Here is a 19,697-nt window from a genome sequence, read left to right as displayed (position 1 = left end):
TTATTTTTACGTCATTTCCAGCCAGAATATAACCCACGCAAGTTGACGTAAAGAAAAATCAAAGTAGGGCTTGAACCTAAAGTCATTATAAGGATAAATATACTGGGTGATTGAAAAGTAACTCCCTATTTTAAAATACTTAAAATTTATTCATATAATATTTTTCTCAATTGTTTTGTGTATGTTCCATGATTAAAGGAGCAAGTCTATTCTACCAAACCAACGACTTTGGAAGAACTTGAAGGACGAATACGAGTAGTTATGTCTTCCATCCCACACGAGTTCCTTGTGAAATCACTCAATGCGGTTCCCAGGCGGCTTGAGAAACTGGTGGCTAATGCTGGCGCCCATATCGAATTTTAAATAAAACTCGATGCAATACACTTTCTTCTCATGTTCATTTCTTGTAAGAATTATAGTTCAGAAATAAATTACAAGTACTTAAAAATAGGGAGTTACTTTTCAATCGCCCGGTATAATGGTATTTGAAATTCTGTCCAATGTACAGTCAGGGAAAAAGATATTAGACGGCCTATGTTTCTTGTTCATTTTAAATGCCTGGTACAACTAAAGCTACATTTGTTTGGACAAACACAATAAGTAACAATAACTGGAATCAGAACTGAGGAAAACAACTATCCACACTTGGCCTGTTCACTACACTTCTAAATCTCAGTAATTAACACACTGAATTTAGTTGAAAGCCTCTGTGGGTAGTTGCTATGCAACCTGTCACCAAAAATGCATTACACGCTGTCAGGAAATAGGCATGCACATACTGCATCTCTCTAGAAACTGCAAATTGTCTTTTTACACAATGAAGATGAGGTGTTAATTAACAAACTTTGCGTTAAGCCAGGCTGGGACCACAGCTCTTGTATTTCTGCCTAGCTTAGCAAATACCAAAGATAATTAACCTTTGTATTTAGGTAACTGAGTGGTAGCAAAAGGCAAATCGTTACTTAAAAAGGTTCAATGCAAGCTCTGAGATATTGTCATGGGATAAAGTTAGAAAAGAGTTACCAGAAAAAGGTGTCTGGGCTGTCTGCTCTTTCTCGAGACCTTCATGAGTGTTCCCTCTTTAACAAACATCTGCCAACAGAATAATTGTCAACACATTAGACACAAAAGACTCTCACCTACAATGTGCCTTCGGGTTCTGCGTTGCAGTGATCTGGTGGTGAACATGCAAAGTTGTGTTGTGCTCACCCTGCCAGCCTTCAGGAGGTCCCTCTTGCCTTTCATGCTGTATTCTATGTGGACCATACGCAGCAAGTTCTCCTGGGAGATTGGAGGGAGCAAAGAGATGTGATAATCCGAGAAGGAGAAATAGAATGAAAGTGCCCTTGTTTGTTTGGGAATGAAAGCGAGAGGCGGAAAGGGATGTGATAGGGAAGAATGAATAGGGGGGTACGCAGATAGAGGGGGTCTGTGTTTACACTGACTGTCAGCCTATGTGAGTGTGAGTGTCAGAGTCGTGTGATAAACAGAGGCGGCGAGCCAACGTGAGGAACACAGCAGTCTTGACAGTGCAAAGCGAGTGAGACACACTGGGGCGAGCATTTTGAATTATCTCCATAAAGAGCTCATGTTTGAGGGAGGCTGTAAATCTTATCCAATCTAACAATGCTCCTCTTTGTAAAGATACACCTGGGACCTTTGCATGCGCTCAACATGGAGGAAGAGACTTCTCCTTCCCAGCACAGAAGAACCTTCCTTACTCTGCTTGCGTAACGTCCATAAGACGTATTTCTTTGCCTGCAAATTAAACCATTCTTGGTCAATTTTGGTGTTGAATCTAACAAACACAAATATGATGCTCCATCTGTTTTTAACTTTTTTTTGTGAACAGTTAAGGACTGTGGGCACTGCAGAGAGAAAAAAATACCTTATTAATAAATAAACATTATGAGAAGAAGTTGTAATTTTATGAGGGGAAGTGAAAAAAGGATATCAGAGTAGCATTGTGTGGCCTCTGCAGAGATGAGCAGTAAAGAGGTCTGGTAAAGTTATACTTTAGTATCCTGTATGTTTCAAAATGAACGATCGTTGGAGGGGATATACCGCAGATACATTAGGTCCACGGACATATTTACGTTCACCAGCTCATTCTGTATTTAATAAGGGTACCCGCTAAAGTTCAATGCCCCAGTCACGAACAGATTGTTGCGTCTTCTTCCACATATGGAGACGTCTCCATGCGAAACTATTGTGTCGTTTTTAAAGGGGAAGAGAGAAGCCGCTTCGATTGAACAGGACTGAAGTCGACTTTGATGCGGCCTACACCAGCGTAGCTGTCCCACTTTTAAATGTGCTGGGGGTATGCCGGTCCACGCAATGACCAAAACCTGGTCTTGCCTGCCTCCTCACAGAGTTACACCAAGCGCAAAACAGTTATTCTCTGATTTTATCGGGGGTTTTTTTGTTTGTTTTTTATTTGTTATGTATTTACATTTTTTTAAATATGACCATTCTGTGGAAAGTTTATGACTTTTTGTTGAAAATAAAATAAAATATGACTTTACTAAGATTAGGACCTTTTTTTCTTCATAAAAATGGGATTACTGACATTATGTATTAATTATTGTGGTTTTATTTATTTTTTCCTTTACAGTTTGGCTCTAATACTCATGTTCTGTGTTCTGTTTTTTTAATGACATGCTAGATATATATGGTCATTATAGCATTGACAAAAAGACTAATGGTGGCCACATATGTTAGCGCATCATAGAATTATGGAAAGTCAATGGGGTGAGGTTCCATTGGCTCTCTATGAACATTAATTAGTAGACTGGACAGTTTATATTAGTACAGTTTGTGCATTTGAATGTGAAGAACTTTCTGGGTTCTTGGAATAAGTATTTATCTGTGGAAACGTGGACATACCATCTTTACTATGCTCAGCTGTCAGAAATGAATACAAGAATAATGATGAATAAATAATATATCAATATACTTTCTGAGGATTGTTTCAGCAAGTTTCTTCTAAAGACCCTTCGTAGCTGTGTAATCACCTTTAATCAACACATCAGTTACATCCAAATTGAACTCACCCCCTGTTTCAGATTATCGTTGGCCTGGTCCGCCACCTCTGACACAATCACCAAGGCAGCTGCAACATAACCAGAAAAAAAAAATAGCGATGTCATTGAATGATGTGAGTGGCTGTATCTCAACAAGTAAGCCTTGCGATACATCTTGATAAGTGTGTCTCAATATCACAGGTTTACCTTGTGTGTCCTCGTATTCTTTAGAATCAGGTGACAGGTTATTTAGGTAGTCTGTGGATGTAGTAAAACAGAAAGTCCAAGATATAAATTAAGATTTTGGGGGGGGGGGAATCCTTATCTGTATACAGTATATAGTACACTAGGGCAGAACCAGGGGGTGGCCAGCGGTGGCCGCGGCCACCCTAGACATAAGGGTGTCCACCTCCCTCGTGTGTTGCCAATTTTCATGTTGTTTATAAAAAGCCACAGGACACGAAGGGAGAGCAGGAATAAGCTTGATCAGCACGCCCCCGGTAACATTTTTTGTCAAGGGGCAAAAAAAATCAATCAATCGGGACCCCCTCCTCTCCCTGTTGACTATTGTTTTTCAGAGGGGAAAAATTTAGATCAGCAACCGCTAACCATCCCCCACGCCCTCGTCAAATATTGTTTTTTGAGGGGGAAAAATAATTTGGCTTAGTAGCCCCCCCCACACACACACACACACCTCCCAAAAGGAAATTTTGGCCCAACCCACTGAAAAAAATAAAATAAATAATAATAATAATAATCAGGCTCTGCCCCTTACAGTACAGGGCCTTTTAAACTTGTGCCCAATGTCCCTCTGTTACAAATGACAAGCTTGTTGCAAAGATGAATGTTTGTGTGTTACCTGTGAGAAGCATGCGATATTGCAGCACCCTCACTATGACCTGCTGCAGCTGGTGCTTCAGTGGGACTTCGGCCTCCTCTGGACTTTTCCTCTTGAAGATAAAATTATTATTCTTGATTATCATTGTTGACTCATACCCCTAACAAATAACACCAACCAACCTTTAATGGAAAATATGTTGCCCTAAAAAAAACGTGTTGCTCTAAAGCAAGGCATGAACACCTTTGCATATCAGCTAAGAGCCACAGTCCCTGTTTGTGCACCACATCACTCTGACATCTCTCTTGCATGTGTGTGGTCTGCTTCTATGTGTTGTGTACCACAGCAAATATATACAGGCTGTAAAATTTAATTAAACATCAAGGGACTGAAATTAGTAAAATTGTTTAAAGTCTAAAGTTTTCATTTATTTATTTATTATAATACCACCAGAAAACTAAGAGCCTCTACATGCTAGTGGCAAGTATTTAATGTACCCTTCCCTTGCAGTTGAGCAATACTAGGACACTACCTCTCTGAAATAAAAATGGAATGGAATATTTATTAATATCATTGTTAAAATCTTTCCTTCTATTTCTTGTTTTATCGTGACAAAATGTCTGTTGTGGAAAACGTTAAACATAATGAAGAAGGTGGCCTATGAGTTTGATAAATTTCTGTAAAAATACATGAAAATGTAAGTATTGCCCCTCTGAAAAACCCTTGTGTGTCCACAAAAGCATGAAGGTCAACCTCTCCAGTGTGATGCAAGGCAAGGTCAGAAGTGACCGAGGCAATTGTGTTGATCAAGGTGACCTTCAGATCTTTCTGTGAGACAAAAAAACTGAAAAAAAATCCCATTCTTTTTTTCTGATGAGCCATTTGCAGGAGGAAGGGTGCCGAAAAAAAGCACACAATCAAGAGAGCATTGGAAAAATCAATCAGTCTGATTGCCTCTGACAGGTATTTACACTCTAAGGGGTAGAATCACACATCCACACGCACCTGCATACACATGCTATTTTTTTTGTATACTGTACATCATCTTTGTAAAAAAAAAGCCTCTTTCTATATTTGTGTTCATTTCCCCTCTTTCTTTCCTCACCACCACATTGGGAGTAAAATAATTCAGATTTAGATTGAGAATCAGGAAACCAAATGGTTAACCCAATTTCCGCTATAGCATCTGCTCTCCTCGAGTGTCGCATGCAAACCGCCATCCAATTGACACTTCTTCAGAGGAAGTGGTTCGCTGATGCATGCCAGAGATGATAATTAGCATTTGGCTTGTTTGGGCGAGTGAGCCAGAGAAGAAGAAGAGCGATGCTTCACGCTGCGATGCAGACACACAGACACCCGTGCACAGTCAAACAATCGCACTTTTCAGCCTCTTTCATGGCCAGCTGATTTGCTGTCTGCACACACAAAACTAACCTAATTGGGGAGTTGTAAAGGAGTCTGCTCCTCTAATTACTTTCTGTCCGCCTCATTGGCCAGCTACCTTGACAAGAGAGGGAGTCACTCCATTGCTTTTTTAGCTCGATCGCTCTCCTTTCACCTGGTGCAAAGCTCCCTCTTGCCACCTTGACGTTCTTGCACATGATAAAATAGGCTTTGCACAAACCTAGTGGTGCACTGGCTTGGCCATTTAGAAATAAGAGTCATAAAAGCAGCTTCACAAAATCCAATACATTTGTGTCGCCCCATGGTGGCCAATGTTTATAGATGGTGCGGCAAACAAGAAACTACCAGCGGAGAGGAGGCTCTTAATCCTGTAAGGGCTAACTGATCTGATCAGGGTCTCAGGCTACTTCGTCACTGTCACCGCATCCAAAATGAAATTACCAACACTTCTACTCCTGGGCTTTGCCTTACAACAATGAAAGTGGGGTGGGGGGTGAAAATGTTGAGGGTCTGCAAGGTAGATCAATAGTGGTGCAATAATGAACAATTAAATGTCAAAACTAATGCATGAAAACAACAACATACAGTAAATAGATAACTGAATGTTGTCCCTCTCTGTGGTAGGTTCCGGTGTATCTAGCGACCCATAGATTTCCCTTTGCTCTCCCTCGGTGCTCCTTCTCCCTCATTACGGAAGGGTCACACTCTCCACGCTAGTCCCAAGGCGGTGCTCTGACATAGCATAGCATCCATCATTATCTTCCACAAAATACAATGGCCCTACAACCCAGGAGGGTGGACGCACAAAAACCCCATGGCTTATGCAGAATGTGGGAAAATGCAATACGCCATGTGCATGTGGTGGCAGATGTGGTATCAAACATGCCTCCAGGTAAGCTCCTTTTGCCCACACATCACCTCTCACTGCAATAAAAATAAACCATCCTTTGAATGTACTATGTTTTCATGTATTCAACTTTCTCTGTAGATCATTTACTGCAGATGCTTATTAGTGTAACTCAACTTCAGGAAGCAAAAATGAAGAGGCCCATTAGGCCCAACTTTTATGGCAGTTATCAAGAGACATGGCCTCGGTTGACATAGACAAATCTTAAAATATTCATTTCATCCTTCTTTTTATGTAGATTAGACCGCCTCCCGTCAAGGAGGTGAAAACGTTTTTTTGTTTCTTTTTCAGGAGGGGGCAGCTGCTGTTAAATATTCATGAGTGTAAACAGTTGGTGCATTGTCCACTTTCTTACCAAACTAGAAAAACTTAGAAGCACTGTGTCAACAAAGATTCAGCAAATCAAAGTACGTGGAGGTTGTTATGTAAACAGGTGAATGCAGTGCGCTCTGCCTAAACAGTGAATCTATTCTGCAGACCACCATACAGCTGCATGGAAATGAGAATCTGATGTGGTTATCTTTCTTTGCTATCTTAATATCCTGTATTTTTATTAAATTATGTCAATGTTTCCATTAACACCAGTGTGCACTTTTGCCTTCAAATTGTCCTGTAGAAGTGACAAAATGTATACTGTAGAATACAATAGGCTGTAAAAGCGTCACAAACTAATTACTCCCTTCTCCTAAACCTTTGCTCTCTGATTCTTTAAGAATAAAGAGATAGATGATGGAGAAAAAATAGTAATGCTGAGTAGCTACAGAAACTGTGAGCGAAACAGAGGAAATGTCAGTCCCACTGAGAAGTGCAGAAATTTAAGGTCAAGTCTGTTGGATGAGTGGAAAGGAAGATAGCAGAGTGACTGATCAAAGCAAGGTGTCCCTTCACGAATATGGAAATTGAGTATGCGCTTTAAGGAGCACATTGAAGCGTTTAGTCAGAACATCTGCCTCACAGTCACAGGTTCTGGGTTTGAATCTTGGCTCTGACCTTTCTGTGTAGAGTTTCTATTTAATGTGCCCTGTGATTGACTGATGACCTCCAGTCCAGGGTGTACCCTGCCTCTCGCCTATGGGATAAGCTGGGATAGGTTGCAGTTCACCGTGACTCTAAACAGAATGTGCAGTATAAAATGGATTGGTGAAGTATGACATTTAAATAAAAAGAGCATTATGGAGACCAGTGGTTCTCAATGTGGTCAACCCGGGACCCTCATTTTCCCATTATTGCAAAATCGCAACTCACTTTTATAGAAGCTAGAACAATAAAGCATTTTTTTTGTTCGTTTAAAAATAGCCTCTGAAAACAGTTCGTTGTTTTTTAAATGCTGTTTCAAATGAGTTTGACATACCTCCGAAAGCATATTGCTAGCCAGAGGCTAAGCTGCACTGTATTTGTGTACGGAGTAAACTAGAGACTAGAGCACAAGTGACACACAAAAAAAAAAAAAAGAGGGTTACGTTTTGGATTTTACCTCAAATTTCTTGACAGTGCTGGCAAAGATTGGATTGACCTTGCAGCTCTCCTCCAGTAAAGACATGCTGCGATCATACTCAGAGATGAAGGTATCAAACACCCTGAAGTCCTCACGATGTGACAAAATCACATCCACCACTCTCTGGCCTTCCTCCCTATACATGAGAGGACATTGGAATCTCCTTAAAAAACAACAACTGATTATTAAGTGCTTTTGTTAATGTCTATGACGTTGCGTACCATTGATCAATGCGCTCCTCCAGCTCATTGAGGATACTGCTGTGGAGAGTTAAGACCTGAGGAAGAACACCCAATATCTCCTCCAACCTCTGATCCTCCAGAACTTGACCCCCATCCTCGCCCACGGCCTCAGCCACTGCTGGCCTGAAGTCCTTCACAAGACAAAAAGTTACAGGGCATATTGATGAGAAAAAAAAGGGCTAGAAAAGGCTGGAATGATGGAAAGAAGAAAGGCGGAGAGTGTGACCAGTGTATTTATCCACCGGCCAAAACAGTTACAGCTGGTAAATTAGAGACCAAAACATTTAATTAAAAAAATAATAATAATGCATTTTTGAGTTGGCTCAGCACTACATTTTACACTTCTAGCATGCATGCTTGATTTATTTTTTATTTTTTATTTTTTTCAATTATTTTCCATTATTATGCTGAAAAAAAACTAAACTTTACACCAATCGGATCAGCTTGATCGGTATCGGACGATAAGTAGCAATTTATGCTGATTGTCTGATCGGCTTTAATTTCATAATTGCTTGAGGTATGTTCACATACTTTTAATACGATACGGCTCGCAAGCAGGGAACAAAACGTTATGTAGCCTAGCAAGCAACCTAGTGCTAGTGCTAACGGTTGGACGTACACATGCCAGTGGTCTGTCGAATCATGCTCTAAAGTTATGGTGTGTGTGAAGTAATTTAATTACAATAAAGTAATTTAAATACAGTAAGTTAGCACTCATTATTTCTGTCATGTTGTAAGGTTGCTTTGACCTGACTGATTAGAATACATGACCTGAATAGAGAATAATTTAAGATACACAGTATACAGTACACAAGTATATACAGTAAATGAACAAGTCACATAGACACATTGCTCCATCTTGTGATCGGATCGGTGATCGGTTATCGTTTTTTTTTAAACTCTGTGATCAGTGATCGGCCCCAAAAATCCTGATCATGTAAAGCCTAAAAAACCTCAAACTATACTGTAGTTTAACAAAATGGGGGATATAATAATGTTCAGGTTTGACTGACATTCTCAAAGATGCATTGCAGCATTTATTATTGTGGTTGCAGTGAAAAGAAATGCTGTAACCCTGCTGTTAATTGCCAACCAAACCTGTGAATTAAAGGCATAACTTCTCATGCAGCATTTACATACAACTGTGCAGGTGAACCTAATGTCGTGGCTAGTGTATGTTAAAGAATGAGAGTTGAAAAGGGAAGGAAAATGAGAGGAAGGTCAGGCCTTCCTAAACGTCCTTCCGCCTGCCCTCCCTTCACTTTGTGCTCTGTCCAGTCATTCAGGAAAGGAGGAACTGTCTGCATAAGACATACCACCAGGTGTTGTTGCAAAATGGCCTTGGTGCCACAGTATTGTTTGTACTGATAGTAGAATCTACTGTATGCTATCAGATTCTCAGTCAAAAATAAAACCAAGTTCTGTGATGTATTCAGAATCCAAGTTAAGAAACAGGCATCGCTAATTCTTGTACGAAGAATTAGGACACAGCGGATACAAGACATCAGCGAAGAGGTGAAAGATAAAAAAATTTATATCAGAAAAACGGGACAGCAGCCGCATGACACTCAAACTTCCTACCATCATCTATAAAAGCAAGTCTTTGTGTAAGGGATGGACCTCTGAAGCCCATCAATTGTAGTTTTGTGTAAAGTCCAGACACAAACTAAATAAAGATGTCCCAGTTGGCTGTGAGATAATATAATGACCCTTGGCGCTACAAGCCGTTCATCTTGCACAATTGATCTCATACGAGTTAGCATTCATCACATCTGCCAGATACAAGATCAGCTACATACTCAAACAGCTCCGGGTGGCTCCGTCTCCTAGGTTACATAGACACGCATGCACACACACACACACAATCTATTTTGTGCAGCCTATCCCCATTTTCATCACATAAGGCGGATCAAGAAGCAACACGAGAGGCTCCTTGAGCAGCTAGTCATGCTTGACCTCAATAGAATTTGTCCAGAGGTCGCAGGTTGCAAATAAAAACAATAATAAGCCTCATATGTTGAAGCTGTTGAGCGAAAGGTCCTTTAAAAGAGGAGCACAGCCTCCCTTCCTTCGCAGAGACAGGCTCTGAAAATTCTTTGTGCTCTTGTTATTCCTTATCAGACAATGGAACAATAGCTCATATGAGTTTCAAAATCCCCCCCAAAAAACAAGCATGTTTGGCCACTGTAATGCTTCCAAGCTAAATGATTCCATTTTATGCACCACACTTGTTGGTCTCCGACCATTTTAACAGCTCACCTTTTAAAGAATTACAAGACTTAATAATGTTACAGACAAAAATTACATGAAAAAATAAAAATTTAAATTAGTCGGCCTTTAATTTCCTCTTGAAAACAGTCAATGTACGGTAACATCAGGAGAGCTTTCTTTCATTGTGAGAATATCTGAAAATATGTCTGATTTTTTTAATAAAGTAAAAGTGTGGCTTTTTCTATCTGTATCCTGCAGCCTTCGGGTCATTAGTCAGGTCTCCGGTACAATATTTGCATTTTTAAAGTTGAATGTCATCAAATTAATGTCATTTTTCATACTCACAGTGGACTTTCATAAATCACTGTACAGGGGCATGTGTAAGAGATTCAAGGGTAACCTTGTTCAAGGTTAGAAGGTAACGGCTGAATGATGGCCTCCTATGAGTTCAGTGTCAAACTGTCAGAGCTTTACTGGTAGCCATTAATAGTGATTTTTACACACTGCTGCCGAAAATGTTTTCAAGTAATCTCCTCTTTTTGTCAAAATTAATTCATTGAAGTAAATGTTTACTTGTCCACAGCTTGGTGTGGGAGCAATACAGTTGTGTTGTACATGACAGCAGCTGGCTGTGATGCATGGCCGCCCCACTGACTTCCGCTCAGCCCCACTTACTTCAGCTCAGTTTGAAGTCCCTTGGCAAGAATTGCATTACAAAGATGTAAAACTAACAAAATATGAGAAAACGAAAACTGCGTGCCCTTTATAAAACTGTAAAAGAACCTTTCATGATCGTTTGGTGGCTGAAAGTCGCTGGCTTCCACAAGGGATGGGCATGATCGTCTAATTGATTACTAACAATTCTCTCCATTTTTGGGAATTGATTGTTCATTAATTGAGTCCTGAAGCATTTGAGGCTCAATATATGGATAGAAATATTGAGACACAGTTCAGTAAATTAGTTAATCAATCAGCATTTGTGGGTTTCTAGTAGACCACATAATTCATCCATTTTTCAACACCGCTTATCCTGTTCAGGGTCGCAGGAAACTGGAGCCTATCCCAGCTGACTTGAGGCGAAGGCAGTCTAGACTATCTTAAGAAATGAAAGACACATCTGTGCGACAGTTTGGGAAAGGCCCTTTCTGCGCCAGCATGACTGTGCCACAGTGCACAAAGTGAGGTCCAATAGTAACATGGTTGGATACATTTGGGAAGGAAAAACAACTCCATGAAAATCAATTAGGATGAACAAGAACACAAACTGTGGACAAAAATTACACGGATCATGTAAAAAAAAAGTGGTTTAATCTGAAGAAGGGACCACATCTCTATTTTCTTTTCTTTTCACTTCCGTTAAGTGCCATGGCCAGTTGTTCAACTACTTTTGTGAATATATAGTCTATCAGGTAAGAAAAGATACGAGCACAATATCAGCAGACGCCTGTAAACACACTGCATCACTTTACAACTGACCACACCAGAGCACAATATTTGAACTTTATCAAGACCAGGAAGTAGAGCTTACTGCAACAACATTGATAAACTTCAACAGAGCTTTACAGCAAGAGGGGGGGGGGGGGGGGGGGGGGGGGGGGGGGGGGGAGAGACGCAGACAGAGGCAGGGGAGTTGACTCACATGATGAAATGTTATCAGCGGGTTTTCAAGAAAGTGGAATAGGAGGACACACAAATTTTTACCTCTTGAAGATACTTGAGGGCACTGACATGTCTGAAAAGGACAGAAAAGACAAATTGAAACCAAATTCTTAAAAATGTATATGTGAATGCTGTGAGAGGTTGTGGCCACACAAATACACAGGTATATGAAATAAAAATGACTTTAATGCTAGTTAATAACCCTCAGTGAATCGTAGTAATCGACAGCTGCAAATACTGTGTGCCCTCATTGTGTTGTGAGCAGTAGAAGGATGATATGAGAAAAATCGGTGGAGCTGCCATGCCATCACTGACACATTATTACTTCAGTCCGTGACCTCTGCTTCTACCCTCCTGTTATGCTTTTTACTTTGGTACAGTACACAGTCGGGCCTATCCTCCGCGAATCGTGGGAGTCCACTGTAATGCTTTCGAAAAACAGTCTGCTGTTCAATGAAATGTGAAAATGGAAGCGGCATTGGCATTGTGGATTGCTGATTGCAGGGAAAAGACAGTGAGTTTGGACACTAATATGATCAGGACAAAGGCCAAACCTCCGCCACCAACACAAGCCTCTTCGCCTCTCTCAGAAGGCAATGTTGATGAATGTTAATTACTGTATAATAAATGTTAATTACTGTTTCAGGTTTTACAATTAAAGATTTAAGTAAATATGTGTACTGTTGTAATCTTTGTCTCAAATATGTAAAGTATAAATACTGTTTATATATTTTAAACATTCCAGTACCCACATACACATACACGAAAATTCCTCGGTGGGGTGGTGGGTGCGGGTCAAATCCTACTTTGCGGTTTATCACCTTTCGCGGGGGGTTTTGGTCCCCATTAACCGCGAAAAACGAGGGATCACTGTAGTGTCAATGCTTGTATCTCAACATGCACTCAATGAAACTAAGTTCATCCATTCACAACACCTATACATTATGTATGATGGCAACCCACATTAGAGGATTAGTTAAGTGGAAAGCAGGGCGAGGACGAGGCTGCTACTCTCCATGTAGCCTGATGGATTAGCTTATATGTGGGTGACATTACAGCATTATATGTGGGTGACGTTACAGCAGGCAAAACATCTTCAGGATGCATGTGTTTGGGTTTGATGACACCATGGCGATACTCACAGTCTTTCCGATTCAACAAGCTCCTTGGCGACATAGAACGCTCGGGATCGCCCATCAGTCTAGGTGAGAGCAGTGATAGATGAATGACCACACCTAATATTTAAAGGGCACATATTGCTCTCAAGCATTAACAGCAGCAGCTATGGTGAAGCCAAGGGGACTGATTTAAAAAAAATAAAAAAATAAAATAAAGTGTTTTTTTTCTTAGCTCTGCTGTCAGAATGAGACTGATTATTTCATTAAAGTGCATCATAGACATGAGGGCCCTCTCAACGATGGCACTTTTAAATACAAATGCATTATGTATGAGTGTGTGCGCGTACAGTGACAACAATGCAGCTATTTGATATAAAAGCTAATCAAAAGGTCTCAACACATCACATTCAAAACATTTAACGGTTTACTGGCAAGGCTACCGTACTTTCTCTGTGTTATGTTTTCCAAAGAGGGGCACTTCCCAAACAATTTCCCTTAGATGAAAACACATTTCAATTCAATATAATCATTCCTTCTGGCAGCTTATGTCTCTCAGGCCAATTCCACTGTCATACACTATTGGTAGCCTAACCAAAAGTTAAACAGGCAAATTACACTGCAGTATAATTTGTATGTCCCATAACTCACTTGTCGATCACAGCTTTGCTCAGCAGCCCCCTCTTCTTCTTCCGAGGTACGTCCATGGTCCTCCTCAGCTGACCCAGCAGAGACTGAGCTCAGCGGGAAAGGTTCTGTGTAGGCGCTGCAAGACCAGGGGAGAACCGAATTACAACATCAAAACATAGGGAATCTAGTGTGGAGTTGTTCTTGCTTGTGTGGGTTGAGTAGCTTCATACCAAAAATGTGCACGGGAGGTAAATTGAAGTGTTTAAAATGCCTCTAGGTAAATGTGAGTTTGTCCATACAGTATGGACCCTATGATTGAGCAGCAGCTAGTCCAGGGTCTATGAATGGATAGCTGGAAATAAGTTTCTATTTAACATTAAGAAACACACACACAGTCTCTCTCTCGCTCTCTCTAATAACAAATTTAGTGCGGGAAAATATTGACACATTTTAATGGCAAGTTTGCTTTCCAAACAAATGCGGAACCTGTGTCTGTCAGTGCGCGATTTCCTGGTCCTGGTAAAACTGATACACACGTCAGACGTCTTGGCTAGCTAACTATATCTTTATGTGGCTAACGGCTAACACAGTGGAGGGGTTTGCATACCGTCAGAGCACTTCAACCCTCCTGTACAATCTAAATGCAAGAACAGAGAAAGCCGAACCTGTTAGCGCTAGCAGTCACGGGACTAATCATGATTTCACTCGCAAAGTGGATTGCTCTGGACTGTAGACCAATAGTATAATAGTAGAAGATAAATGATTAGAAAATGTGCTACAGATAGTGTCGTGCCATCCAAGTCATTCTGTAGAATGACTTTCAAACATGGCCATAGTATAAAAGTGTCAATTTCATTTGTGTCAAGAAAAGACTCACTGACAGCTACTTCTGTTTGAACCAGTTTTGTAACTCCTTTGTCCATATTTGGCTAAGACCGCCCCTCTTTCCTCTGATTGTTTGCCTGTCGTCCCCTTTAATTCATTTCCATCCCAGCTTCAACTCCCTGAATGATGGCAGGAGATTCTGGTCCAGAATTTCTTAATATGCCTGGAAATTCATGAGTCATAAAGGTCCCATATTTTACCAATCCAACGGTTTCTAGTATTTGGGATGTTATATTGGCTCTATGGTGCCTCAGTAAACACGTGAAATATGACTTAAAATCGTCCATGCATTCCTCAATCACAGATGTTTTTTTTTTAAATCAAATTGACACTTTTATGGAGGGCTAAATAGCCAAAATATGGGACGTTGAAGATACGATAGAGCCGTCCAGGTCCAGAGTGGAAAGGCAGCCCCAGACCTTCACATTTCCACTATTGGGAGGAGATTATTTACTTCATATACCGTGCTGGCTTTTATCCAAACATGGTGGTTTTGATTGTGACCAAATAACTCTATTTCTGACTTGTCTGTCCAGAGAAAGGACTTCCAAAAGGCCTCTGGCTTGTCCAAGTACTCGCTGGCATAGTTGAAAAGGGCAGATTTGTTCTTTTTTGAGAGCAGATGTTTCCTTCTAGAAACGCTCCCATGAATGTCATGGCTATTCAATTTTTGTCCAAAAGTAGACACATGCACATTTATCCGACATGCTACCAGAGAGACTTGCAACTCTCTAGAGTTGATGTCTGGGTCACCCATAACCTATTTTTTGTTCTGGTGTTTCTGGCTAATAGTTTTGTTAGGCGTCCAATTTTGACAGAGTTCCTGTCATGTTGAAGACCGTCCATTTGTAAATTATATGTCTTACAGTGGATGGATGGAGCTGGAATCTTACGAGAATGGTCTGAGAGCTATCCCCAGATGGATGGGCTGTCAATACCCTCTTCTTCATCTCCTTGGCTATCTCCTTTGCTCTTGGTATTTTTGATTTGTATGGGACCACAGTTGGTTTGGTTGCTTTCTTCTCTCTATTAAATAGAGCAGGCCAAACCCTTACCCGGATGTCTTATTTCATTGGTCTGCTTAAATGATTTAATAAGAACCCAAATGTTTAGGCTGTGTCTTTTACCTGATAGATTTAACCAATGCAGGTGGGGGTTCACATACTGTACTTTTGCACACATACAATTATCAGTTTTTGTGGAAAAATAAAACATCTTTGTTGGATTAAATAATGAAAATATATCTCTTTATGTATGTGTGTGTGTCTACTATTTGGAAGGTATGCTTTACAAATTGTGATTTGGATGTATGTTTAACAAGGTTATTTTGTTTTTTACAAAAAGAGTGACCTTGTCCAGAGGGTTCACAAATGTTCAAGCAGCACTGTATGCCCTGCCCCTGGCTTGACGACTAGTCCAGGGTGTAGTGTACCTCTCGCTTGAAATCAGCTGGGATAGGCTCCAGCACACCTGCGACCCAAGTGTGGATAAGCGGTATACAAGATGGATAGATGGATAGTGTCTCTGAGCATTTCCATTTCCCACATGCAGCACAATGCCACACTGTAATCCCCTTCCCAACTTATCCTTTTCTCGATGACACAGTTGTGTTTGTCCAGTGATAATCCTTCAGTGAGTGAAGCAGGGCTCTAGGGAGTCACACTGTAGGTCAGTTCTCTTGTAATCCCTTTAATGCTACCCGGGGAAATTATTAAAGTTCTTCAAACCATTAACACCCATTTAGTGTACTTGACCAAACTCCCTTAACAAGGATGATGACTGGACGATGATCTAAAACCAGCAATAAGAGAGTCACATGATAAGGTACATCACCTGCCTTTACAAAGATATGTTACAATTGAAAAATGTTTGGGCAGTATAAATTAATGTTGAATTATTGTGATTGCAGTGGTGTAAAACTCCACTGCATCATACTGAAAGCTGTTTCTTACAATTAAGCCACATAAGAGGGGCTCTTCCAATGAAATTGGTATTCTCGTCTCATTTATTACAATTTTGTGGCCTCATAATGAATAGAACCTTCTGGCTTTTAAAGCTCCACTGTGTATATCACACAATATTGTGTAATTGAGTACATTTTAATTTATTACAGTACTCCAGGGCCCACAGACATTCCCCCCCCCCCCCCCCCCCCCCCCCCAATCGATCTGTGTATCGTGCTTTTAAAGCGGCACTCCGAGGTGAGTGGGAGGCTTGGATGACAAGCAGCGAGAAATCTTTCACAAAAACTGGCCGCATGCAAAGATCATCCTTTTATGAGGTCTGCCAGTCGATCTTAAAAGCTTGGAGCAGTGTGAAAGAATCTACGATCACCATCGGATTACGAAAGGCTGGACTGCTACGTGAGGAGAACGGCACAACTTCATCCGAAACTGTGTCTCGAGGTGAAAATGACATTGGGAGCGACACCGACAGAGAGACTGAAATGGTGTGTGACGAAGATGTTCTGAGGCTCTTCAACTCCGACACTGAAGAAGACGACTTCAGTGGTTTCAGTGAACAGGAGGAGGATGAATAAAAACAATGACTTTTCTGTTATGTTTGAGCCGTTTTACTGCCGTGTTACAGGCACTGTTTGGAAACAATTAAGGTATGTAAATAAACATTTACAAAATATTTCTGTGTAAATAGCGAATTTTACAATTTATATATCAGCAGCGTATAGTCTGGTGCGGCTAATATATGTAATAAAAAAAAATTTCTACAAATTTTGTGGGCGCGGCTTATATTCCGTTGTGCTCTATAGTCCGGAAAATACAGTACTTCCTTTCCCCAACCAATACATAGCCTGTAATATTGCAATATGTAAATCCTTTAACCAGGATCATTATGGAAACACCATTATGTTACCGGATTGGCTTTTATACCACAACAAATTAAATCTACTGTGTCAAATTTAGAGGACAAAATTCCTTTCTGAAAAATGACCTATATTTAAATGAGTTTATTTGATGATGCTTGCAATATGTAATTCAGTTTAATTTAAATATATATTAGGTGCAATCACAAAAGCTTTTTTCACTTCTAATGGCACTATTACAGGAAATAGGTATCACAGAATATTTTTTTTCTGCCACTACAGGCAACAAAAGGCAATTGTGAGAATAGAATGCTTTACTTTTAAATTGCTTGCTCCTTTTTACAATGATTATGTGTTGCCTGTGGCAGTTGTGCTTCTAATGTGACCGCATGATGTTCTAATAATACAGGTCGCTGACTTCTGTCACGCTACCTGTAACGCGACAGGTAACAGCTTGTAATAGCTGCACATCGTGCCAAAGATTAAGGGGTGCATGCTGTGTGCAATGTTGTAATCTAGCAGTTTGAAACTTTTCCTCGACTGTATGAATTCAAATGGCTCCAAAAACAACAAGACGTCCTTAAAACGCAGCACTAAAAATGCAGACCTAGCATTATTGGGAAGACCACACCTCTTCAGGGAGAGTCTGTGAACCTCCGCCCTAACATCATGGTGACCCCCTCCTTCATCCTATGGGTCCAGTCTTGTCTCCCTCTCCTTGTCTCCTGCTACAGTCCACTCCTTGTCCTGCATTTCCTGTAAACAGCCCCTAGGCAGGACATTTCCTCCCCAGGGATGACCTGCCAGTGACCTAAGAATGCCTGGCACAGGGCCTGGTGAGCCAGAGACACACCCTGTCCACCACCTCACCACAGAGCCACCACCCAGTACAACAATAAACATAAAGGAACTCCTTCATCCCATACCACAACAGAAGCCATGACGGCTACGGCAGGAATTTATACAGCAAAAAGGTTTGTGCTTTCCAGATAATTCCATAATCAAATTAACAGTGCATACCTTATAAGAGCGCAACTAATTTGCTTTGTTAAGTGCAACTGACTAAAACTGACATCAGGGGACAATGAATGGTCTCAAAGTTGAACACATTTTCACATTCTGCACTTTCTTTGCCAAACTGTTGTTTACTGCTCATTTGTTGCCACATTTCTAATTGGCAAGATGAAAGTGCATTCTCAGCAAGGGTGCCATCTTTGACAAAGTACATGCACTCTCTCCATACACACATCTGCAGAAAAATACCTTTGCTCGCATTGTGTTGCATCATTAGTGAGTTTCGCACATTATACGAGGCGAATTAATTGATTTAATTAACCTGATATAGTCATACCAATGCTAACTAAATGTTAAAACATGCAGATTTTTTGTACAGCACCTTTGTAACTACGTTTGTACATTGGAAATAGTTTTCTGCCACGGCAGCAAGGATGTTGTCTGCAGTGCTGTGAGGCCATTTGGCTATTTTCCTCAGAGAGTGTACAAACTCATTGACAACACTGGCTGTGTTCTCAATCAATCACTGCCATTGTAAGATGGCCAGCCTGGAAGCATGCTTATGTTGAGATTAAAGTTTAGACGACAATATAGCCACAAAGTATGTGGACGTACATACAAAAAATATATATGGTGTGCACTTGCATTTAAACAAACATTAACCAGCCCCTCTAGACACACTAAAGAGTGGCTCTGGCAATACAAGACTATAAGGTATAGTGTAGGGGACAGGACTTTGTGTTATAGAGAGTGCTGTGAGCTCTCCAACACACAATTAGCCACATCGATAACATCACACACAGTGAATCAATGAGCACACACAGTGAATCAATGTGAAAAATGCAAAGGCAACGAATACTGAGATATATGTAAGTGTATATCAGTTTAAGGTACATTTGAATAAATGGTGTAGTGTGTTCGATTCGGCAGACGCGATCACAATCTTTATGCCGAGAACAATACACTGAGTTAGCATTTACAATATAAACAATTAGATAATTTATTGATTTCTGAGAATTCTTCCGATTGTATAAGGAATTGATTTTGGATTAATCGTATTTTGCAATGAAGGTTAAATTGAGTGCACAGGCTGCCACCAGCTGGGGCCTACATATATCTATTTTTTTTACCAAAGATGTTTAAACTCGCACTAAGGTACATGTTCATTGTACATAAATGTAAGCTTGTATGTAAATAAGTTGTTTTTCATATTTTTGACATAGACTAACTGCTTCAAACGGAGACTGACAGCTGAGCGATATGGCCTAAAATTAATATCATGGTATAATAATAATATTGCATGACACTTGTATTGCGCTTTTCAATGCAATTAAATAGATTTTAAAATTGGACATGTTATTCATTCACTCCACAGACATCTACTTGGAGGTAAGCTACTTGTGTGCCAACAGCTGCCCTGGGGCAGTCTGACAGAAAGCATGGCTGACAGACC

At 40.5% G+C, this 19,697-nt stretch overlaps 1 protein-coding gene across 4 annotated transcripts in view; it reads right to left on the bottom strand.

The window, feature by feature from the left end:
• fgd5a (FYVE, RhoGEF and PH domain containing 5a) overlaps window positions 1-19,697 on the bottom strand; it is a 44,483-nt gene that overhangs the window by 17,000 nt on the left and 7,786 nt on the right. For all 4 annotated transcript variants that reach the window (XM_061687902.1, XM_061687904.1, XM_061687903.1 and 1 more), the window contains exons 3-12: window positions 13,546-13,660; window positions 12,922-12,980; window positions 11,822-11,852; window positions 7,889-8,040; window positions 7,647-7,803; window positions 3,883-3,973; window positions 3,231-3,281; window positions 3,054-3,112; window positions 1,210-1,281; window positions 1,024-1,092 (exon numbers count right to left, since the gene is read on the bottom strand). In XM_061687902.1, coding sequence (XP_061543886.1) covers window positions 1,024-1,092; window positions 1,210-1,281; window positions 3,054-3,112; window positions 3,231-3,281; window positions 3,883-3,973; window positions 7,647-7,803; window positions 7,889-8,040; window positions 11,822-11,852; window positions 12,922-12,980; window positions 13,546-13,660 — 856 coding nt within the window. The remainder of the gene's footprint in view (window positions 1-1,023; window positions 1,093-1,209; window positions 1,282-3,053; window positions 3,113-3,230; window positions 3,282-3,882; window positions 3,974-7,646; window positions 7,804-7,888; window positions 8,041-11,821; window positions 11,853-12,921; window positions 12,981-13,545; window positions 13,661-19,697) is intronic.

This window comes from Phycodurus eques, chromosome 10, assembly GCF_024500275.1.
Source record: "Phycodurus eques isolate BA_2022a chromosome 10, UOR_Pequ_1.1, whole genome shotgun sequence".
In the NCBI taxonomy this organism is placed as follows: domain Eukaryota; kingdom Metazoa; phylum Chordata; class Actinopteri; order Syngnathiformes; family Syngnathidae; genus Phycodurus; species Phycodurus eques.
This window is presented reverse-complemented; position numbering and strand designations above follow the sequence as displayed.